Source organism: Bufo bufo, chromosome 1 (assembly GCF_905171765.1).
Source record: "Bufo bufo chromosome 1, aBufBuf1.1, whole genome shotgun sequence".
In the NCBI taxonomy this organism is placed as follows: domain Eukaryota; kingdom Metazoa; phylum Chordata; class Amphibia; order Anura; family Bufonidae; genus Bufo; species Bufo bufo.
In genome coordinates, this window is record NC_053389.1 from 650,546,212 (window position 1) to 650,571,808 (window position 25,597).

Consider the following 25,597-nt stretch of genomic DNA (forward strand, 5'->3'; position numbering starts at 1 on the left):
TTGTGTTCATGCAGGCATCAGTAAGTTACTACTACTGTGAGTTGAGATAGCCAAATAAAACTCCTATGGTTTAAACTGCTAGTGTTGAAAATATGAAATGCAGCTGGCATGTTAAAGGTAACATATTATAGTCAGGAACACATTGTTGAAAAAGTCTGGCATTGTAGAGTGTATTAAATTTGATTCATGCTGTTACAGTTTGTAAGCTTTTTCTTCTTTTTGTGTGTTGCCTGCCCTCGACCACATGAGAATGAAGCATTGAATGATTGCAGTTTCATATAGACATTCATTTATTGAGTCACTGCTTAAAGTATAGACAACAAACATTTTCTGATACTTATAATAGTAGTACTCAATTAGTGGCTCAGGAGCCACATGTGGTTTGTGATTGAAGATACAATGACTGAAGGCCTGAAGCTCCACGAGAACTCTCTCTCCCTCTCGAATGATGAATTCATTCATCTCTACTTGTTGGGCATCCTATTGTGACCCTGCTCACTGTTTTAGTACTCTGCTCTAGGTTTTGACAACATCTGTTCCTTGGTTCATGAGCTGCTTGCTCTGGCTCAGAACTTCTGATATCCGACTATGGTCCTATCTCAAGCGTAGGTAGCATTATCTGATCAGTTTCTACAGATTAGCATTCATTTCTCTATTATTTTATGGCCTCTCACCCTCTTAAACACCCTATTAGACTACACGATTTTTGGGCCTTTTATCGGGATCAAGTGTTCGTATGATTGAGCAGCCTATCAGCCAATGAATGAGCAACTGTTCATTTATCAGCTCATGGTCATCTTTCAGCAAGATGAAAGATGCCCGATTGTCGGCAGCACATCTCTTAGTGTAGTCAGGGATGTACTGCCGATAATGAATAGAAGAGAATGATGGAGGAACAGCAGCTTTAGCAATCATTCCTCCCTCATTCAAAGTTTACATTGGCCTGTATAATCAGGTCAGTGCAAATGAGTGCAGATGGATGTGTTCATCCAACGGTGCGCGAACATCAGGCAGTGTAAAAAGGCCCTTAGCCGACCCTCCCTGCATTGCACTGATGAGAGGCAATAATCCTAAATTATGTCTCAGGGCCCATTTAAAAGACTAAACATTGACTTATAGGATAAGTGCCTTCCACACCTTTCTTTTCTTTTTTGGAAAGAAAGTTAATGGAGTTTCCAGGGCTACAAAAATATGGCTGCTTTATTCCAAAAACAGCACAGGTTGTGTGTGGTATTACAGCTATGCCCTACTGACTTCAATGGAGCTGAGCTAGGCTGCTTCTGGAATGAAGCAGCACAATTTTTTTATCCTGGATAAACCCTTTAATTTATATATCTATCAGTTAGTGAATGTGTCACAATAGATTAAGTAGACAGGGTTTTCCTATTAGCCTAAGGGCTGTTTCACACGAGCGGATGCTGTGCGTGACATCCGCTCCGTGAATGACAGCCAGGACCCGATGCAGACTGCACGGCATCCGTTCGTGTGAAACAGCCCTAAAAGTGCAAATTGATATGAACTAATACAACCCAAAATTGTGATGGGAAATGGAAATTGGGGTTTTAAAATCCTATTTTATGTCACGCATTATACTTTTCCAAATGCCAGACAAGCCTACCAACTAATTCCAAGTATATTTGTAAGATTTTATAAATGCAAAAGTGATTTACAGTAAGTGTTATGAGTGGAATAAAACTAGTTGTAACCATTGCATGGTAAATGTAACCATTGCATGGTGAATAAAACTAGTTGTAACCATTGCATGGTAAATGTCCGGGAAAGAACGATCATGCTGTTGAGTTTCAGTATGCTCAATCCTTTTGTTCTCATATGACATACATAGGCAGCAGCTTTATTCCACCTCCACAAGTGCATATGTTCGGGGTATTCATGAGAAATAGCCGGCTGCAGAATAAGTGTTGTAAAGTGTATAGCCATCCTTAGTGGAATAAAATCCTTTACAACTCTTAATGTAAGAAAATATCCCTGAATCCATTACCCATCAACTGTACTTAAAAAGTCCTTGTCACCTCTCCTGACCTGCCTGTTTTAATAGCTTCATGCATTTCCCATGTAATAATAATTCTGGAACATCTATTCTTTTGTCTCTATGTTGTGCCATTCCTTTATTATTTCTATTAGAAGTTATGACTGAATTACTAGCAGTCTGCAGTAAGGGTACATGGGGGTTGGGGAAGTGTACCTGCACAGACTGAAAATGACCGAGCTGATTGGATGAAATGAGTCTGTGCAGGGGCACCCCCTCCAACTTGTTACCAACCTCATGTACCCTTACTGCAGACTGCTAGAAATTCAGTCATAACTTCTAGTAGTAATAATAGAGGAATAGCACAACATAGAGCCATAAGAATAGATGCTCCAGAATTGTTATTACATGGGGAATGTATGAAGCTATTAAAACAGGCATGTCAGGAGCAGTGACAGGGACTCTTTAACTTACATTACATGTTCAAGAAATGTATACATGTACAGTATAGGAAGAATCCCTAGGATATGAGAATCAGTGATGGTCCAAGCATATGGCCTTTCATAGATGGCAACTTCACACTGTCTTTATAACATGCTAGATGATTCATCTCACTTTCTTTTACCATTAGCATCTTGGCATAAGCATTTGAAAAAAAATGAAGCAATGTAAAAATGTACTTTTCTTACTAAAATGAGTTGTAACTAATTTATTTTGGTTGATAATTTTAAATAAGACAATACTGCATTTAGTTTTATAATAGTGACTGAAAATAGGAGGATAAATGGCTTTTTTTTTTTAAACCTTGAAGATTTAAAGGGATACTGGATAAATAAAGAAAATAAAGACTAAAGGCCCCTTTATATTGGCCGATGCCCAGGCAAGTATTGAGAATGAACCGTTCATTCCCGATAATTGTCGGATTGTGATCCGGGGAAAAAGCTGAATTTAAATGCAACATTCATCATCTCTATGTGGGGGTTAGCAATTGCTGCAGCACATATTCATCGTTTTAGGGCAGCAGATAAATGTTCAGTAAGATGATCTGCTGACCAGAAAGAATGATTTTGTTGTCCTCAAAAACAATGCTTTCACCTGATGAACAAAAATTTGCTTGTTAATTGGGTGATAGGTGGCACTTTTATATGGACTGATTACGGATGTTGCTTCCTAATAATTGCCTCGATAGTCTGCCCATGTAAAGGGACCATTAGGTGAAGACTTACTAACACTGTCCAAATTTAACCAGTGTAATCTTAGACCAGATAGTCTAAAGAGGCACCAGATTTATCACCGCACCTCATGCTGGACGATAAATTTGGTGCATCAAGTCTAACTTTATACTGCCTACTACCTGGTTTGCTTTGTGCGTTTGTGTACTCCCCTTGGTTGCTTACTCCCCTTTCAACTAAGCTACACCCAGTTAAGCCACACTCTAATTTCCACTAATCCATGCCCAAATGCTGAGCCAGCCAGGTGTAAGAAAGTGTCTAAGACACTTTGTAACTGTATGTGTCCATCTATGGCACATTTTCTTAGTAAATTTGCCCTGAATACCCAATAATCAGACATATTTACATTACCATTAACCCCTTCCCGACCTTTGACGTACTGTTACGTCATGGGAACCACTGAGTTCCCGCAATTTGACGTAATAGGGGCACCGGAGCGGTGTGCGCGCGATCACTGCAGGGGCCCGGCAGTCCGTGGTAGCCGGGCCCCTGCTGTATCCGCCGGCATCACTGTAAAAGCCGATGCCGGCGGATTAACCCCTTCTATGCCGCGGTCCGCGCTGACCGCGACATAGAAGAGGTTTGTGGCAGGCGAGTAATCGCATCGAGTCCCCGCGCTGCTGTGGCGGGGACCCGATGCGACACAAGGCAGGCCAATGCCATGCAGAGGCTGCCCAATGCCTTGCACGGCATCGGGAACTGCCTTCTACGTGAGCCGAAGAGATCCAGCCTTAAGGCTGGGTCTTCTAGGCAACCTGTTAGTGTATGACTCAGTGTCATACACTAACAGGCAATGCATTACAATACAGATGTATTGTAATGCATTGCAGAGGGGATCAGACCCCCAAAAGTGAATGTCATAAATAAAGTAAAATAAAAAAAGTAAAATAAAAAAAAGTGTTTTTAATAAAAATGAATAAAGTAATAAAATTAATAAAGTAAAAAAGAAAAAAACGCCCCTTTCCCCTTATTTTATAATAAAAAACTGAAAAAAAAAAAAAACACACATATTAGGTATTGCCGCGTCCGGAATGACTGGCTCTATAAATATATCACATGATCCACCCTGTCCGATAAACAACATAACAAAAATATATATAAAAAAAGTGTAAAAAAAAGCCATTTTTGTCACCTTACATCACAAAAAGTGCAACACCAACCGATCAAAAAGGCGTATGCCCCCCAAAATGGTATAAAAAAAATTCACCTCACCCCGCAAAAAATTAGCCCTACCTAAGACAATCACCCAAAAAATAAAAAAAACTATAGCTCTCAGAACATGGAGACACAAAAAAAAATTTTGGGGTCAAAACTGCTATTATTGTGCTAAAGTAAAAAAAATAAAAAAAAGTATACATATTAGGTATCGCCACGTCTGTAACAGACAGCTCTATAAAAATATCACATGACCTAACCACTCAGGTGAATACCATAAAAAGAAAAAGAAATAACTGTGTCAAAAAAAGCCATTTTTGTCACATTACATCACAAAAATTGCAACAGCAAGTTATCAAAAAGGCGTATGCCCCCCAAAATAGTACCAATCAGACCGTCACCTCATCCCACAAAAAATGAGACCCTACCTGAGAGAATGTGGTCACTTTTCTGAGTTTCTACTGTAGGGGTGCATCAGGGGGGCTTAAAATGGGACATGGCATCTAAAAACCAGTTCAGCTAAATTTGCCTTTCAAAAACCATATGGCATTCCTTTTCTTCTGCGCCCTGCCGTGTGCCCGTACAGCAGTTTACGATCACATGTGGGGTGTTTCTGTAAACCGCAGAATCAGGGTAATAAATATTGAGTTTTCATGGCTGTTAACCCTTGCTTTGCTACTGTAAAAAATGGATTAAAATATAAAATCTGCCAAAAAAGTGAAATTCTTAAATTTCATCTCCATTTTCCATCAGTTCTTGTGGAACACCTAAAGGGTTAAGAAAGTTTGTAAAATCAGTTTTGTATACCTTGAGGGGTGTAGTTTCTAAAATGGGGTCATTTTTGGGTAGTTTCTATTATGTAAGCCTCACAAAGTGACTTCAGACCTGAACTGGTCCTTAAAAAGTGGGTTTTGGAAATTTTCCGAAAAATTTAAAGATTTGCTTCCATACTTCTAAGCCTTCTAACGTCCCCAAAAAATAAAATGTCATTTTCAAAATGATCCAAACATGAAGTAGACATATGGGGGATGTAAAGTAATTACTATTTTTGAAGGTATTACTATCTATTATAAAAGTAGAGAAATAGAAATTTGGAAATTTTGTATTTTTTTATGAATAAAAATGTTTTTTTTTTAACTTATTTTTACCACTGTCATGAAGTACAATATGTGACGAGAAAACAATCTCAGAATGGCCTGTATAAGTAAAAGGGTTTTAACGTTATCACCACATAAAGTGACACATGTCAGATTTGCAAGAAATGGCCAAGGCAGGAAGGTGAAAACAGGTCCGGGGTTGAAGGGGTTAATACAATGATTATGTAATAATAATATTATACCCTAATTTTTAATCACACGTGTAAACAATATGTGAAGAAAGCAAGAAAAAAAACATAATTTTATCTTACAATTTTTTTTTGCAAGTCTGATTAGACATAATTAACTCTAAAGATAGTCAAACTCATTACACAGGTACAGACGTACCTCTAAATTTCAGCTGGACAGTACAACCATCTTGAGGTGTCCTGAATCTCGCCTCTATTGCAGACGTTACAGAAAAGAGGAGCCAGAGATTTTGGATTTCTACATGCCCAACCATTTTGTTCTATTGAGAAAGCATGCACTCTCAGCTGAGCCCAGAGTTTAAGAGCATGGGGGGGAATAGTTCTTGGTCATACAAGCTTTTGCCCAATAGCTTAACTGTACATTGAACTACTGAATACCAATTTTATAATGACCTTCTGTATATTCAGATTAGCAACTTCATAAAATTAACTATGTCAAATAATTTTCATCCTAGATTGCGGATTCCAGCTGCCCCTCCAGCCCTTTCACTGTTGTGCCGGTGCAATCTACCTATAACATCAGTCTACATTTACTTCTCTTTGATCTGGAAAAAGTTTTAAAACTTTTACAGACTTCTCAAGCCAATGGACTGAAGACAGCAAACTCTTTCCATAGCTATGATGCACTGAAAACTGCCAAAAGTTCCTCTGAGAAAAGACCTTTGACACTAAAAAGAAATAAAACTGCTGGATCATTGTTTCAGATGGACGGGCCAGTCCCTGAATCAACCCCTAAAGAAAATATCAACCGATTTCTCGAAGAAGGTAGTGGCATCAAAAGGCACAAGAAGTTCAAAAGTGCCAAGAAAAACAAGAGCCAGTCTTCAGGAAAAATAGATGTTAACATGGTTACTGATGCTGCGAAACTCCTACTCTCCTGTCTCATACCTTGGGGTATAGACAAAGATTTGGACAATTTCTGCATCAGGCATTTGGACATCCTAAAGCTTCAGGGATCTGTCACTTTTGGAGTGATATCAGGCATAGATCACTTGTGCTTGATGTTACCTGGGTGGAATCAAATAAACCATGACATGACTGGAGAACATTCACATAATCTATTGTCAAAGAAAGTGATTGAACTCTCTGCAAAATATTCTCTCGCTGTGCAGAAACAACAAAGCAAAAAGGAACGGCTGGAGAGCTACGCAACAAATGCAATAGGTCTTCACAGTCTTCTACACTTCCTAAAAAAGTTATTATATGTCAGTAAATCACTGATGATGGACTTAAATTCAAAGTGTAGCATTCGGTCTGGCAGGTAACACATATATAAATATATATTTGTTTTACATTTTATACATTTGTTTCCATTAAGATACTATCAAAGAAGTTCCCTATTTTAAAACGTTCAATGTTCTGAAATATGGGGAATAACTCCATAACACTTCTAAGCTAGAAATAATATCCAGAGCATCATTTTAAACGGGTTATGCATTTAAGGCAAGGTATCCCATATCCACAAGCAGGGTTCAGACCAGTGATTTGGGATATTTTGCGAATATTTGGGGGAATATTCGTCATATATTCGCGAATTTGTGATCTCCGTTTATTATTTTCTTGATTGAGATAATCGGCAATCGGGAAATTTGCAATAAAAATTCGCGATACGAAAATTCGCAATCAACACTACTCCTAAAGTCAAAGATATTGCAGCCTTCTCCTTGGCCCACAAGCAAGAAGAAGTGAGGTATCATGGCTACTGAGGAAAAAAAAAAACTAGAATATCAGCGATTACGAAGATATAGCCCTATATTCTAGATATTCGCGAATTCTCGAAGTTCCAATATTCGCGATCAAAATATTCGCGATCAACACTACTTCAGACTGCTGGGGCCTCCAAAATCATGAGAGCTGGGGCCAGGCTCAGACTGGCCCACAGGGGTACAGGTGAATCACCCGGTGGGCCCCTGAGTAAGGTGGGCCCCTAGTCTCCCACCCCCTGCACAAGTGGCACATAACACAGTAGACGTACTGCACTACATACATATATTCAAAGTACAGCACCTCAACCAGCCTATGTTCATATAAAAAAACGTGATATATTATTACAGAAACTCCCCAGTTTATTATTATAGACATGATCAGAGCTGAGATGACTTCTAGGTATAGAGGAAAGCTAGCTAGTATCCTCTTTTCCCCAGGACCAACGTTCTCAAAGTTGCTGCAGGGACCCCCATATTCAATCATCTGGTAACATCTTGCTGCTGTGTAAGCAGTTAATATTTCAATATATCTGTACGGTGGGCCCCCAAAATACATTTTACTGGTGGGCCCTAGGAACCCCAGTCTGACCCTGGCTGGGGCTAATGCTCCTCCGCTTGAATAGAGCAGCTGCTGCCTCATTCAGCTCTATAGGGCTACTTGAGATGGCTAAACGCTTGTACTTGGTTATCTCCAGCAGTCTCAAGGAGTTGAGTAGGGAGGAAGACACCCTTTTAATTGTGCTTTAGGAACTAGGTAGTGGCATCGGTGAGCAGAGTGGAGGTTGGCTGTTACGGCCATGCCAACTGGAGTCCCATTATTATAACCCAGAATATTTGAAGTGGAGTAGTTCTCTGTGATGCCATATTAAAGTATTTTAACTGAATATGGATTATTATTTAATGCTTATTTAATGTAATGTTATAGTACGCTTCTATAGACCTAGATTATATGTTTCTTTGCAGTCAGGAGAAAATGGAGTCTACTCGTGGAAAATGGAAAAGCACAGAACATTTTGCGTCCTCATTTCCTGCTTTTTCAGACATCTTGCAGGGTACGTATCTCATTTATGTAGAGATTATGAGTGTATTAATTATAATAATACTATATAATGATAAATCACAAAAATGTTTTGCTGTTTTATGTTTTTATATGTTTTGCCTTTATATTAAATACCCCATCATTTCTTCATTTTCAGTGCAGAGAAGTGTATGATCTGAGACCTCCTGCACACGACAGTTTATTGCAATCGTGTCTGATCTGCATTTTTTTTATACGGATAGCGTATGGACCTATTAATTTCTAAAAGTCCACAAAAAAAAGTTCTTATGTGTATGTCGGTTCCACAAATTATAAAACATGTCCTATTCTTGTCCATATTGTGGAGAAGAATAGTCATTTCTAGTGACTGGAGCAATCAAAATCTGGATTGTACACAGAAAGTATCCATATTTTCTGCATTGTAGTTTGTGGATCGCATTATGGACACGGTCGTGTGCATGTTGTCTGAAGCAAATTAGACAACATCCATGCTGAACATGTGAACAGTTCAGAATCATTTGCATCATTTGAAATGAACATGGCTGAATCATAATGTACCTTTTCCGGTTGGACTCTAGGTTGGACTCTAGGTCTCATAAGAAGTTGCCACCATTTATTTACTTGTTCCCACTAAATTTAAAGGTGTAATCCCAAAATGAAAATTAGGGAAGAGGTTATGCAAATGAGCTCTTAGGAAGCTTTGGTTCTAATGCCACCAGATGTAAAGTAGCTATCCTATAAGTCAATGATCGACCTTTTAAACAGGCCTTGAGAGATAACTGAGATAATAATTAAGCCAGCAGCTGTTTCAGGGTGACTTCCCCACATCAGTGCCAAACAGAGAGTATTGTCTTAACTGGGACTAAGTCAGGATTTGGGGAATACCATATCTCCTTATGGAGAGTATCTTTTGACTTATAGGATAGCTACCTTACATCTGGTGGCATTAGAGGCAGAGCTTCTTAAGATAAAAGGTCATTTGCATACCTTCTTCCCAGAATTCCAGAAGAGTTTTGCCCACGCTATAAGACTTCTCACACCATTTAGGCACTCTTCATAAGGAGATATGGTATACCACAAATGAAAGTCAGACATCATATAGTACATCATAGTCTCTGTCCAACAAAGCTTGAACCATCCCTCAGTAAGGGTCCATTCAGATGTCTGTTGAAAGGTTCCGGTTCCTTTCCACTATTATGCGGAACGGGTGTAGACCCATTCAATTTCAATGGGGCCGAAAAAGATGCGGACAGCACACAGTGTGCTGTCTGCATCTGTATTTCCGGTCCGCAGCCCCAAACTTCCGGTCCGTGGCTCCACAAAAAAATAGAGCATGTCCTATTCTTGTCAACAGCTGCGGACAAGAATAGGAATTATCTATTATGTGCCGGCGATGTGCGACGTCAATGTTTTGCGGTCCGCAATTTGCAGACCGCAAAACACTATGGACGTATGAATGGACTCTAAAGGTGGATGCACATGCTCATTTTAAATCTTCAACTGCCACCAACCCTATCTACTGCTAGAAGCTGTGACAGTTAAAGGAAGAGAGCTGCAGCAGAATGGACCCACCCCCTGAGCTGCAGCAGAATGGACCCACCCCGCTGAGCTGCAGCAGAATGGATCCACCACGCTGAGCTGCAGCAGAATGGATCCACCACCTGAGCTGCAGCAGAATGGACCCACCCCCTGAGCTGCAGCAGAATGGATCCACCGCCTGAGCTGTAGCAGAATGGACCCACCCCCTGAGCTGCAGCAGAATGGACCCACCCCCTGAGCAGCAGCAGAATGGACCCGCCCCCTGAGCTGCAGCAGAATGGACCCATCCCCTGAGCTGCAGCAGAATGGACACGCCACCTGAGCTGCCAGCCTAAAATAAATTTAGCGGAGCAATGAATGGGGAGATCTCTGGATCCATGTGAGGTACAGGGCTGGTTCTAGCTTTGTTAGAAAGAAACTGCCATGTGCTACATGATGTCTGATGATCATTTTTTACATTAATCATGGGGAAAGACAATTTTAAAGGGGTTCTCCAGAACTCTTATATTGATGGCCTATCCTTAATAGTGTTGGGTGCGCATATTCGAATTGCGAATATTAATTTACGAATATCGGCACTTCGAGAATTCACGAATATTTAGAATATAGTGATATATTTGTAATTTTAGAATATTCTAGATTTTTTTTTCATCAGTAACCTTTCTTCTTGCTTGTGGGCCAATGAGAAGGCTGCAATGTCTTTGTCTGAGCTTAGCAACATCCCTAGCAACCACTAGGAAGCTGCCTACCCCTTACTATATAAGAACCTCCCCAGCAGCCATTTTCTACAGTTTTTTTAAAGTTCTGAGAGAGACAGCAGTGTTATTACTGTGCTCTGTGCTTTCCACACTACAGTAGATAGATAGTTAGATAGCTTATATATATATATAATACAGATAGTTAGTGGGAGATGTAGGTTATATCCTGATATAGTGTAGCTGTTGCAGTGCAGGGTGTTAGGTAGTGTGATAGGTTCTGCTGTCCATACACATACATACATGCAGACCTGCCAAAATGTGAAGTTTATCGTATTGCGCCAAAATATTCGCATCATTAGTGCTGATTAGCGCAATTGCGAATATATTGGAGCACTCTAACTGCATATAAAGCCATTTTTAATGTTCTGCCTTGTCAACCATTTTCTCCAGTCTCAGGAGACTTTTAGCAGCTTGGAAAATGTAGCAAAAGTGACCCACGCCTGTAGTTCGCACGCATTATGCGAATATTATATTGCTGATTTTTCGCAATGAAGAAAATAATCTCGAATTCGTGAATATATGACGAATATTCGCCCAAATATTCGTGAAATATTGCAAATTCTAATATAGCCCCTGCCGTTCATCACTATTAACTCATCAATATCAGATCAGCAGGTATCCGACTCCTAACTCTCCTGTCAATCAGCTGTTCTGCAGTGGCTCCGGTGTCAGTATTACACAGCTCTGTCCATTGTGTAGTGGCTGGAACTAGGTACTGCAGAGTTGCTGCCGTAGAAGTGAACTGAGCTGTGTAGTTCCAGCTCCTATTTCCAGAATAAGAGCTACTGAAGAACAGCTGGATGGCAAGGGTGCCAGGAGTCAGACCCCCACCAATCTGCTATTGATGACCTTTCGTAATGGTAGGACCAGTGATTTATTTCCTTCATCATTCCATTATTTTTTCTTAAATTTTTTCTTCAATGTAGCTGTATAAGACCTTTCATTTTGTGGGATGAGTTGTAGTTTTTATAGGAAGAATTTTGGAGTACACACAATGTATTAAATAATTATAATTTATTTGGGGGTAGGATAAAACATAGTTTTTCGGGGATTTTAATTTTAAAGCATTCACTTGGTAGTATAAATAAAATAATAACTTTATTCCATGATTCAGTAAAATTACAATGATGGCAAGTTTATATAATTTTTATTATGTGATACTCCTTGCACAAATTATATTTTCTTTTTGCAAGATAATTTTTTTTTTTTCCATTGTGTTTACTGTGACCAATAAATTATTTGATCCCAAAAAAGGGTTCTCATTCCCATAGACTGATCAGGTCGAGCATGCGCCTTGCCACTCCATTCATCCTCTATGGGATCACAGGATATAGCCGAGCGCTGTATTCTGATATCTTCGGCAGTCCCCTAGAGAATGAATGGAGTGGAGTGGTTGCTTGACCTGCAACTCCATTAAAATGGGGGAAAGGGACCAGTGATGGTCAGTTCGCATTGTTCGCCCGTGAGCCCTTACCTGTGCCTGTGCGCGAGCCGGTCTGAAAACAAATGCGGTTAGAGGGAACAGGCAGTTCCGAGAACAGCCCGATGAAGGCCCCCGGCGGCTGTTCTCGGAACTGCCTGCTCCCGGTGACCGCATTTGTTTACCTGTGCCTCGCCGGACTTGTGAGAAAAGATGGCAGCTCGCATGTGTTCACGGGCGAACAATGCGAACTGGACATCACTGAAAGAGACCACTGTTCAAACGATTGATGTGATCCCCAGGGGTCAAACCCCCAGAAATCAGTTAGTTATCCCCAAGAGCAGGGGTAACATCGTTCAGGGGCCATGCAAAATTCTCAACTTAAAATTTGACTGCTGTATTTGGTCAAACATATAAGGGACTTAGGGGTAAGTTACAGAAATTGCGCTTCAATAAAAAAAAATCTATCTCTATCTCTGTATTTTTGCAGCACAAAATGGCACCTGCACTATATATATTACATATAGTACAGGCACCATCTTGACCACACATAGCAGTCTAATTTTTAAGTTGAGAATGTCACATGTTTAGTTCTTTATTTGGCATTAATGGCAGCCAAGCTCATCCCAGGGGGTTCCAGAGAGGGGTTCACCCAGCTTTCACTCTCCCTGCCACTGCACCTGCCTCTTTCTTTGCAACTGTCTCTGCCTTTGTTCCTTTCTCAGCCTCAGATCGGCCCCCCCTCCATCAGCCTGAAATCAGACCCCTCAGCCTACATCAACCTCAGATCAGATTCCCATCAGACCTCCCAGCCTCAGATTAGACCCCAACCAGACCCCCAGCCTCAGCTCACCCCCCCATCAGATTCCCCAGCTTCAGATCAGACCCCTAGCCTCAGACCAGACCCTCCCCAGCCTTAGGTGACGACTAGCCACAAATCAGACCCCCCCCAGCCTCATATCAGTCCCCATCAGACCCCCCCCAGCCTAAGATCACCCCCATCAGCCCCCCCAGCCTCATATCAGACCTCCAATAGGCCCCCAGCCTCTGATCAGACCCCTAGCCACAAATCAGACCCCCCCAGCCTCAGATCAGACCCCCCCAGCCTCAGATCAGACCCCCATCAGACCCTACCCAGCCTCCATTAGCTTCAAATCAGCCCCAATCAGACCTCAGATCAGACATTTAAAATAAATAAATAAACTTACCTCTCCAGCTCCGCACAGCGCTGTCTTTTGGCAGACTCACTTACCCTCCCTGGTCTTCTTCCCGCCGTGCTGTACTGTGAACTGACAGCGCACAGCTTCAGGTTATAGTGAGCGTCTATGTGTACTACATCCTGACACTGTATGTGTCAGGACACAGTGCAGGGCTGGAAGAAGGGCAGGGAAGGTGAGTACAGACAGTGCAGTTCTCACCTTCCTGTGCCTCCCGCATGCTAATGATCGCTTCCATAATGGAAGCGGTCATTAGCATTTTCGCAATATGTTGTGGCAGAGGGCCGTGGGCCACATGAAATGATCCCGGGGGCGCCACATGTGGCCCATGGGTCGGAGGTTCCCCATCCCTGCCCTAGAGGATAACTTATAAGCTTGGCACAACCCCTTAAGTTTATAGTACGTGTCATTACAAACACAATGTATATTTTTATTTAACAATCTGAGGTTAAATTAATAATTAGACACAGAGGAGCAATTAGATGAGCAAGAACTCACCTGTTCATTCATTTTTTTAACAATATGATCCTCATCATACTGTATATGACAATCAGAGAGCATGTTTGATCTATGATTGATATGGAAGAGATAACATGAGGGATTAATATCATCATTCCCTGCGACTAAACTCATACAGGGACTCATCCATGTAGTCATCTCATCTCCATCCAGCCGATCTCTCCTCCACATAGGACGAAGTGAGAGCTGCAAGAACAGTACATGCAGTTCTCACATCAAGGTGCTCTTATTCTGGCTACATCAACTATATGACAAGACCAATGTTCTTGGTCTTAGTTAAGAAACAACCTCACTCTGCAGCCACATAGCCCAACTCATGCAAAACAATATTGGCTTGTTCTGCTTGAATTAACCCAGTTCAGGCTAATCATTAAGGGGGTTACATCCATGACACTCGTTTCATCACAGTTAAAGGGATTGTCCGGGTTCAGAGCTGAACCCGGACATGTCACCGGGCTTCCTGGCAGCCCCATGGAGAGCCCGGTTCATCACTGAACTCCTGAAAATGCCTTTGCCCTGCGCGATTTAGCGCAGGGCAAAGGATAGCATCTGAGCATGAAGTGCTCCGATGCTCAAGTCAAGGGAGCTGCCTGGGTGAAAATGGAGGTATGTCCAGGGTCAGCTCTGAACCCTGACAACCCCTTTAACTTTGTGAAAACAATACACATGGTGGCTATTATAGACACACTTATCTTGACTTTCTAGCCTTAATTAAATATGTATTGTTCACTTGTTCATCCACACAGATAAAAATGGTTCCAGTTTTCCTGATCCCGAAAATGTTTTTGTAATGAAAATAGTTTCTACTTGGAAGGATCAATCAGTCCAGGTAAGTCTATTATATTATAAAGACAGAAAAGTCTAGGGTAATGGAAATAATAACAAGGGCAAAAAGCAAACTATATATAAGATGTGATGTAATGCAGCTCTGTCCACTATGCAGACTGAGGCCTACTGTTCGCCTTCTCTGCCCCTCTCAGCCAATAGGGTGAATACTTACCTCCTTAGGCTATTTAAGGCACCTTCTTCTGTGAGAAAGTGCCTGAGCAATAGGTTCTAGTCAAGTAGTTTCCTGCAAAGGTGAGTTATTGTTTTGTTTGCCTGCCTGAAATGTTTATGCCGGATTCAAACTCCCAAGCATATACGTTAGAAGCAAGATGTTAACCACTACACTATACAACTACATGTTAAACTGCACAGAAATATAAAATAAGTCTTCTGCTGAATAGGAATACTCACTAATAGGGATGAGCGAACCCAAACTGTATAGTTCGGGTTCGTACTGAATTTTGGGGTGTCCGTGACACGGACCCGAACCCGAACATTTTCGTAAAAGTCTGGGTTCGGGTTCGGTGTTCGGCGCTTTCTTGGCGCTTTTTGAAAGGCTGCAAAGCAGCCAATCAACAAGCGTCATACTACTTGCCCCAAGAGGCCATCACAGCCATGCCTACTATTGGCATGGCTGTGATTGGCCAGTGCAGCATGTGACCCAGCCTCTATTTAAGCTGGAGTCACGTAGCGCCGCACGTCACTCTGCTATGATCAGTATAGGGAGAGGTTGCAGCTGCGACGTTAGGGCGAGATTAGGCAGATTAACTCCTCCAAAAGACTTCATTCTGTGATCGATCTGCAGCTGTGGATCATTGAAGTGCTATTATTGACTTGCTCACTTTTTTGAGGCTGCCCAGAGCGTTTTTAGATCACTTTTTTTCTGGGGTGATCGGCGGCCATTTTGTGACTTGTGGTGCGCCAGCACAAGCTATCTGCAAGTGTATTTAACCATCGATAGTGTGGTTATTTTGTGCTATATCCTACATCAGCTGCAGGCTGAGCCTGTGTCACCGAAGTGCATTTAACCATCAACAGTCTGGTTATTTTTTGGCCATATACTACATCAGCTGCAGGCTGAGCCTGTGTCACCGAAGTGCATTTAACCATCGACAGTCTGATTATTTTTTGGCCATATACTACATCAGCTGCAGGCTGAGCCTGTGTCACCCAAGTGCATTTAACCATCAACAGTGTGGTTATTTTTTGGCCATATATTACATCAGGGGCAAGTTGAGACTGTCACTTAGCGCCTAAAAATAGACCTGACATTTCTATTCAACCAAATCTGTACTGTTTTAGCTGGTCAAGTTATTTGTAGTGACCGTAAAAGCACACTTTTTTTTCTGGGTTGAAAAACCATTCCCAAATTTGCCATTCTCAAAATAACTAGTTTCTGGTATTTGAGGCCTACTTGAAATCTATCCCAAAAAGAATATCTTACATTGAAGCTAGTGATAGTGTCATTCAGAAAAACCTAAGACACACGCTAGCGTGCAGATAGAAGTCTGATTCTGTGATTAAACCTATACCTGTCACACAGCGCAAAAAAAACAGGCCTCACATCTCTATTTAACCAAATCTGTACTGTTTTAGCTGGTCAAGTTATTTGTAGTGACCGTAAAAGCACACTTTTTTTTCTGGGTTGAAAAACCATTCCCAAATTTGCCATTCTCAAAATAACTAGTTTCTGGTATTTGAGGCCTACTTGAAATCTATCCCAAAAAGAATATCTTACATTGAAGGTACTGATAGTGTCATTCAGAAAAACCTAAGACACACGCTAGCGTGCAGATAGAAGTCTGATTCTGTGATTAAACCTATACCTGTCACACAGCGCAAAAAAAAAACAGGCCGCACATCTCTATTTAAACAAATCTGTACTGTTTTAGCTGGTAAAGTTATTTGTAGTGACCGTAAAAGCACACTTTTTTTTCTGGGTTGAAAAACCATTCCCAAATTTGCCATTCTCAAAATAACTAGTTTCTGGTATTTGAGGCCTACTTGAAATCTATCCCAAAAAGAATATCTTACATTGAAGCTAGTGATAGTGTAATTCAGAAAAACCTAAGACACACGCTAGCGTGCTGATAGAAGTCTGATTCTGTGATTAAACCTATACCTGTCACACAGCGCAAAAAAAAAACAGGCCTCACATCTCTATTTAACCAAATCTGTACTGTTTTAGCTGGTCAAGTTATTTGTAGTGACCGTAAAAGCACACTTTTTTTTCTGGGTTGAAAAACCATTCCCAAATTTGCCATTCTCAAAATAACTAGTTTCTGGTATTTGAGGCCTACTTGAAATCTATCCCAAACAGAATATCTTACATTGAAGCTAGTGATAGTGTCATTCAGAAAAACCTAAGACACACGCTAGCGTGCAGATAGAAGTCTGATTCTGTGATTAAACCTATACCTGTCACACAGCGCAAAAAAAAAACAGGCCTCACATCTCTATTTAACCAAATCTGTACTGTTTTAGCTGGTCAAGTTATTTGTAGTGACCGTAAAAGCACACTTTTTTTTCTGGGTTGAAAAACCATTCCCAAATTTGCCATTCTCAAAATAACTAGTTTCTGGTATTTGAGGCCTACTTGAAATCTATCCCAAAAAGAATATCTTACATTGAAGCTAGTGATAGTGTCATTCAGAAAAACCTAAGACACACACTAGCGTGCAGATAGAAGTCTGATACTGTGATTAAACCTATACCTGTCACACAGCGCAAAAAAAAACAGGCCTCACATCTCTATTTAACCAAATCTGTACTGTTTTAGCTGGTCAAGTTATTTGTAGTGACCGAAAAAGCACACTTTTTTTTCTGGGTTGAAAAACCATTCCCAAATTTGCCATTCTCAAAATTGTGGTGAACGGGAACAATGAGGAAAACATCTAATAAGGGACGTGGACGTGGACATGATCGTGGTGGTGTTAGTGGACCCTCTGATGCTGGGAGAGGACGTGGCCGTTCTGCCACAGCCACACGTCCTAGTGAACCAACTACCTCAGGTCCCAGTAGCCAGCAGAATTTACAGCGATATTTGGTGGGGCCCAATACCGTTCTAAGGATGGTAAGGCCTGAGCAGGTGCAGGCATTAGTCAATTGGGTGGCCGACAGTGGATCCAGCACGTTCACATTATCTCCCACCCAGTCTTCTGCAGAAAGCGCACAGATGGCGCATGAAAACCAAGCCCATCGGTCTGTCACATCACCCCCATGCATATCAGGGAAACTGTCTGAGCCTCAAGTTATGCAGCAGTCTCTTATGCTGTTTGAAGACTCTGCTGGCAGGGTTTCCCAAGGGCATCCACCTAGCCCTTCCCCAGGGGTGGAAGAGATAGAATGCACTAACGCACAACCACTTATTTTTCCTGATGATGAGGACATGGGAATACCACCTCAGCACGTCTCTGATGATGACGAAACACAGGTGCCAACTGCTGCGTCTTTCTGCAGTGTGCAGACTGAACAGGAGGTCAGGGATCAAGACTGGGTGGAAGACGATGCAGGGGACGATGAGGTCCTAGACCCCACATGGAATGAAGGTCGTGCCACTGACTTTCACAGTTTGGAGGAAGAGGCAGTGGTGAGACCGAGCCAACAGCGTAGCAAAAGAGGGAGCAGTGGGCAAAATCAGAACACCCGCCGCCAAGAGACTCCGCCTGCTACTGACCGCCGCCATCTGGGACCGAGCACCCCAAAGGCAGCTTCAAGGAGTTCCCTGGCATGGCACTTCTTCAAACAATGTGCTGACGACAAGACCCGAGTGGTTTGCACGCTGTGCCATCAGAGCCTGAAGCGAGGCATTAACGTTCTGAACCTTAGCACAACCTGCATGACCAGGCACCTGCATGCAAAGCATGAACTGCAGTGGAGTAAACACCTTAAAAACAAAGAAGTCACTCAGGCTCCCCCTGCTACCTCTTCTGCTGCTGCTGCCTCGGCCTCTTCTGCTGCTGCCGCCGCCTCTTCCTCCGCCTCTGAAGGAACGTTGGCACCTGCCGCCCAGCAAACATGGGATGTACCACCAACACCACCACCTGCGTCACCAAGCATCTCAACCATGTCACACGGCAGCGTTCAGCTCTCCATCTCACAAACATTTGAGAGAAAGCGTAAATTCCCACCTAGCCACCCTCGATCCCTGGCCCTGAATGCCAGCATTTCTAAACTACTGGCCTATGAAATGCTGTCATTTAGGCTGGTGGACACACACAGCTTCAAACAGCTCATGTCACTTGCTGTCCCACAGTATGTTGTTCCCAGCCGCCACTACTTCTCCAAGAGAGCCGTGCCTTCCCTGCACAAACAAGTGTCCGATAAAATCAAGTGTGCACTGCGCAACGCCATCTGTGGCAAGGTCCACCTAACCACAGATACGTGGACCAGTAAGCACGGCCAGGGACGCTATATCTCCCTAACTGCACACTGGGTAAATGTAGTGGCGGCTGGGCCCCAGGCGGAGAGCTGTTTGGCGCACGTCCTTCCGCCGCCAAGGATCGCAGGGCAACATTCTTTGCCTCCTGTCTCCTCCTCCTCCTACTCAGCTTCCTCCTCCTCTTCTTCCACATGCTCATCCAGTTAGCCACACACCTTCACCACCAACTTCAGCACAGCACGGGATAAACGTCAGCAGGCCATTCTGAAACTCATATGTTTGGGGGACAGGCCCCACACCGCACAGGAGTTGTGGCGGGGTATAGAACAACAGACCGACGAGTGGTTGCTGCCGGTGAGCCTCAAGCCCGGCCTGGTGGTGTGCGATAATGGGCGAAATCTCGTTGCTGCTCTGGGACTAGCCGGTTTGACGCACATCCTTTGCCTGGCGCATGTGCTGAATTTGGTGGTGCAGAAGTTCATTCGCAACTACCCCGACATGTCAGAGCTGCTGCATAAAGTGCGGGCCGTCTGTTCGCGCTTCCGGCGTTCACACCCTGCCGCTGCTCGCCTGTCTGCACTACAGCGTAACTTCGGCCTTCCCGCTCACCGCCTCATATGCGACGTACCCACCAGGTGGAACTCCACCTTGCATATGCAGGACAGACTGTGCGAGCAGCAGCAGGCCATAGTGGAGTTTCAGCTGCAGCGCGCACGGGTCAGTCGCACTGCGGATCAGACACACTTCACCACCAATGACTGGGCCTCCATGCGAGACCTGTGTGCCCTGTTGCGCTGTTTCGAGTACTCCACCAACATGGCAAGTGGCGATGACGCCGTTATCAGCGTTACAATACCACTTCTATGTCTCCTTGAGAAAACACTTAGGGCGATGATGGAAGAGGAGGTGGCCCAGGAGGAAGAGGAGGAAGAGGGGTCATTTTTAGCACTTTCAGGCCAGTCTCTTCAAAGTGACTCAGAGGGAGGTTTTTTGCAACACCAGAGGCCAGGTACAAATGTGGCCAGACAGGGCCCACTACTGGAGGACGAGGAGGACGACGAGGATGAGGAGGAGGTGGTGGAGGATGAGGATGAAGCATGTTCACAGCGGGGTGGCACCTAAAGCAGCTCGGGCCCATCACTGGTGTGTGGCTGGGGGGAAACACAGGACGATGACGATACGCCTCCCACAGAGGACAGCTTGTCCTTACCTCTGGGCAGCCTGGCACACATGAGCGACTACATGCTGCAGTGCCTGCGCAACGACAGCAGAGTTGCCCACATTTTAACGTGTGCGGAATACTGGGTTGCCACCCTGCTGGATCCCCGGTACAAAGACAATGTGCCCACCTTACTTCCTACACTGGAGCGTGATAGGAAGATGCGCGAGTACAAGCGCACGTTGGTAGACGCGCTACTGAGAGCATTCCCAAATGTCACAGGGGAACCAGTGGAAGCCCAAGGCGAAGGCAGAGGAGGAGCAAGAGGTCGCCAACGCAGCTGTGTCACGCCCAGCTCCTCTGAGGGCAGGGTTAGCATGGCAGAGATGTGGAAAAGTTTTGTCACCACGCCACAGCTAACTGCACCACCACCTGATACGGAACGTGTTAGCAGGAGGCAACATTTCACTAACATGGTGGAACAGTACCTGTGCACACCCCTCCACGTACTGACTGATGGTTCGGCCCCATTCAACTTCTGGGTCTCCAAATTGTCCACGTGGCCAGAGCTAGCCTTTTATGCCTTGGAGGTGCTGGCCTGCCCGGCGGCCAGCGTTTTGTCTGAACATGTATTCAGCACGGCAGGGGGCGTCATTACAGACAAACGCATCCGCCTGTCTACAGCCAATGTGGACAAGCTGACGTTCATAAAAATGAACCAGGCATGGATCCCACAGGACCTGTCCATCCCTTGTGCAGATTAGATATTAACTACCTCCCCTTAACAATATATTATTCTACTCAAGGGCACTTCCTCATTCAATACTATTTTTAATTTCATTTTACCATTATATTGCGGGGCAACCCAAAGTTGAATGAACCTCTCCTCTGTCTGGGTGCCGGGGCCTAAATGTGTGACAGTGGCCTGTTCCAGTGGTGGGTGACGTGAAGCCTGATTCTCTGCTATGACATGAAGACTTATTCTGTGCTGACATGAAGCCAGATTCTCTGTTACGCGACCTCTCTCCTCTGCCTGGGTGCCTGGGCCTAAATATGTGACAGTGGCCTGTTCCAGTGGTGGGTGACGTGAAGCCTGATTCTCTGCTATGACATGAATACAGATTCTGCGCTGACATAAGGCCAGATTCTCTGTTACGGGACCTCTCTCCTCTGCCTGGGCCTAAATGTTTGACAGTGGCCTGTTCCAGTGGTGGGTGACGTGAAGCCTGATTCTCTGCTATGACATGAATACAGATTCTGCGCTGACATAAGGCCAGATTCTCTGTTACGGGACCTCTCTCCTCTGCCTGGGTGCCTGGGCCTAAATGTGTGACAGTGGCCTGTTCCAGTGGTGGGTGACGTGAAGCCTGATTCTCTGCTATGACATGAATACAGATTCTGCGCTGACATAAGGCCAGATTCTCTGTTATGGGACCTCTCTCCTCTGCCTGGGTGCCTGGGCCTAAATGTGTGACAGTGGCCTGTTCCAGTGGTGGGTGACGTGAAGCCCGATTCTCTGCTATGACATGAAGACAGATTCTGCACTGACATAAGGCCAGATTCTCTGTTACGGGACCGCTCTCCTCTGTCTGGGTGCCGGGGCCTAAATGTGTGACAGTGGCCTGTTCAAGTGGTGGGTGACGTGCAGCCTGATTCTCTGCTATGACATGAATACAGATTCTGCGCTGACATAAGGCCAGATTCTCTGTTACGGGACCTCTCTCCTCTGCCTGGGTGCCTGGGCCTAAATGTGTGACAGTGGCCTGTTCCAGTGGTGGGTGACGTGAAGCCTGATTCTCTGCTATGACATGAAGACAGATTCTGCGCTGACATAAGGCCAGATTCTCTGTTACGGGACCGCTCTCCTCTGTCTGGGTGCCGGGGCCTAAATGTGTGACAGTGGCCTGTTCCAGTGGTGGGTGACGTGAAGCCTGATTCTCTGCTGTGACATGAATACAGATTCTGCGCTGACATAAGGCCAGATTCTCTGTTACGGGACCTCTCTCCTCTGCCTGGGTGCCTGGGCCTAAATGTGTGACAGTGGCCTGTTCCAGTGGTGGGTGACGTAAAGCCTGAATCTCTGCTATGACATGAAGACAGATTCTGCGCTGACATAAGGCCAGATTCTCTGTTACGGGACCTCTCTCCTCTGCCTGGGTGCCTGGGCCTAAATGTGTGACAGTGGCCTGTTCCAGTGGTGGGTGACGTGAAGCCTGATTCTCTGCTATGACATGAAGACAGATTCTGCGCTGACATAAGGCCAGATTCTCTGTTACGGGACCTCTCTCCTCTGCCTGGGTGCCTGGGCCTAAATGTGTGACAGTGGCCTGTTCCAGTGGTGGGTGACGTGAAGCCTGATTCTCTGCTATGACATGAAGACAGATTCTGCGCTGACATAAGGCCAGATTCTCTGTTACGGGACCGCTCTCCTCTGTCTGGGTGCCGGGGCCTAAATGTGTGACAGTGGCCTGTTCCAGTGGTGGGTGACGTGAAGCCTGATTCTCTGCTATGACATGAAGACAGATTCTGCGCTGACATAAAGCCAGATTCTCTGTTACGGGACCTCTCTCCTCTGCCTGGGTGCCTGGGCCTAAATGTTTGACAGTGGCCTGTTCCAGTGGTGGGTGACGTGAAGCCTGATTCTCTGCTATGACATGAATACAGATTCTGCGCTGACATAAGGCCAGATTCTCTGTTACGGGACCTCTCTCCTCTGCCTGGGTGCCTGGGCCTAAATGTGTGACAGTGGCCTGTTCCAGTGGTGGGTGACGTGAAGCCTGATTCTCTGCTATGACATGAAGACAGATTCTGCGCTGACATAAAGCCAGATTCTCTGTTACGGGACCTCTCTCCTCTGCCTGGGTGCCTGGGCCTAAATGTTTGACAGTGGCCTGTTCCAGTGGTGGGTGACGTGAAGCCTGATTCTCTGCTATGACATGAATACAGATTCTGCGCTGACATAAGGCCAGATTCTCTGTTACAGGACCTCTCTCCTCTGCCTGGGTGCCTGGGCCTAAATGTGTGACAGTGGCCTGTTTCAGTGGTGGGTGACGTGAAGCCTGATTCTCTGCTATGACATGAATACAGATTCTGCGCTGACATAAGGCCAGATTCTCTGTTATGGGACCTCTCTCCTCTGCCTGGGTGCCTGGGCCTAAATGTGTGACAGTGGCCTGTTCCAGTGGTGGGTGACGTGAAGCCTGATTCTCTGCTATGACATGAAGACAGATTCTGCACTGACATAAGGCCAGATTCTCTGTTACGGGACCGCTCTCCTCTGTCTGGGTGCCGGGGCCTAAATGTGTGACAGTGGCCTGTTCAAGTGGTGGGTGACGTGAAGCCTGATTCTCTGCTATGACATGAATACAGATTCTGCACTGACATAAGGCCAGATTCTCTGTTACGGGACCTCTCTCCTCTGCCTGGGTGCCTGGGCCTAAATGTGTGACAGTGGCCTGTTCCAGTGGTGGGTGACGTGAAGCCTGATTCTCTGCTATGACATGAAGACAGATTCTGCGCTGACATAAGGCCAGATTCTCTGTTACGGGACCGCTCTCCTCTGTCTGGGTGCCGGGGCCTAAATGTGTGACAGTGGCCTGTTCCAGTGGTGGGTGACGTGAAGCCTGATTCTCTGCTATGACATGAATACAGATTCTGCGCTGACATAAGGCCAGATTCTCTGTTACGGGACCTCTCTCCTCTGCCTGGGTGCCTGGGCCTAAATGTGTGACAGTGGCCTGTTCCAGTGGTGGGTGACGTAAAGCCTGATTCTCTGCTATGACATGAAGACAGATTCTGCGCTGACATAAGGCCAGATTCTCTGTTACGGGACCTCTCTCCTCTGCCTAGGTGCCTGGGCCTAAATGTGTGACAGTGGCCTGTTCCAGTGGTGGGTGACGTGAAGCCTGATTCTCTGCTATGACATGAAGACAGATTCTGCGCTGACATAAGGCCAGATTCACTGTTACGGGACCTCTCTCCTCTGCCTGGGTGCCTGGGCCTAAATGTGTGACAGTGGCCTGTTCCAGTGGTGGGTGACGTGAAGCCTGATTCTCTGCTATGACATGAAGACAGATTCTGCGCTGACATAAGGCCAGATTCTCTGTTACGGGACCGCTCTCCTCTGTCTGGGTGCCGGGGCCTAAATGTGTGACAGTGGCCTGTTCCAGTGGTGGGTGACGTGAAGCCTGATTCTCTGCTATGACATGAATACAGATTCTGCGCTGACATAAGGCCAGATTCTCTGTTACGGGACCTCTCTCCTCTGCCTGGGTGCCTGGGCCTAAATGTGTGACAGTGGCCTGTTCCAGTGGTGGGTGACGTGAAGCCTGATTCTCTGCTATGACATGAAGACAGATTCTGCGCTGACATAAGGCCAGATTCTCTGTTACGGGACCGCTCTCCTCTGTCCGGGTGCCGGGGCCTAAATGTGTGACAGTGGCCTGTTCAAGTGGTGGGTGACGTGAAGCCTGATTCTCTGCTATGACATGAATACAGATTCTGCGCTGACATAAGGCCAGATTCTCTGTTACGGGACCTCTCTCCTCTGCCTGGGTGCCTGGGCCTAAATGTGTGACAGTGGCCTGTTCCAGTGGTGGGTGACGTGAAGCCTGATTCTCTGCTATGACATGAAGACAGATTCTGCGCTGACATAAGGCCAGATTCTCTGTTACGGGACCTCTCTCCTCTGTCTGGGTGCCGGGGCCTAAATGTGTGACAGTGGCCTGTTCCAGTGGTGGGTGACGTGAAGCCTGAATCTCTGCTATGACATGAATACAGATTCTGCGCTGACATAAGGCCAGATTCTCTGTTACGGGACCTCTCTCCTCTGCCTGGGTGCCTGGGCCTAAATGTGTGACAGTGGCCTGTTCCAGTGGTGGGTGACGTAAAGCCTGATTCTCTGCTATGACATGAAGACAGATTCTGCGCTGACATAAGGCCAGATTCTCTGTTACGGGACCTCTCTCCTCTGCCTGGGTGCCTGGGCCTAAATGTGTGACAGTGGCCTGTTCCAGTGGTGGGTGACGTGAAGCCTGATTCTCTGCTATGACATGAAGACAGATTCTGCGCTGACATAAGGCCAGATTCACTGTTACGGGACCTCTCTCCTCTGCCTGGGTGCCTGGGCCTAAATGTGTGACAGTGGCCTGTTCCAGTGGTGGGTGACGTGAAGCCTGATTCTCTGCTATGACATGAAGACAGATTCTGCGCTGACATAAGGCCAGATTCTCTGTTACCGGACCGCTCTCCTCTGTCTGGGTGCCTGGGCCTAAATGTGTGACAGTGGCCTGTTCCAGTGGTGGGTGACGTGA

The 25,597-nt window shown here is 45.0% G+C and overlaps 1 protein-coding gene across 4 annotated transcripts in view; it reads left to right on the forward strand.

Annotated features, from left to right (window-relative positions):
* The window catches only part of WDR72 (WD repeat domain 72), a 474,126-nt gene that overhangs the window by 295,340 nt on the left and 153,189 nt on the right, over positions 1–25,597 (forward strand). For all 4 annotated transcript variants that reach the window (XM_040413935.1, XM_040413933.1, XM_040413934.1 and 1 more), the window contains exons 15-17: positions 6,175–6,980; positions 8,389–8,477; positions 14,664–14,746. In XM_040413935.1, coding sequence (XP_040269869.1) covers positions 6,175–6,980; positions 8,389–8,477; positions 14,664–14,746 — 978 coding nt within the window. The remainder of the gene's footprint in view (positions 1–6,174; positions 6,981–8,388; positions 8,478–14,663; positions 14,747–25,597) is intronic.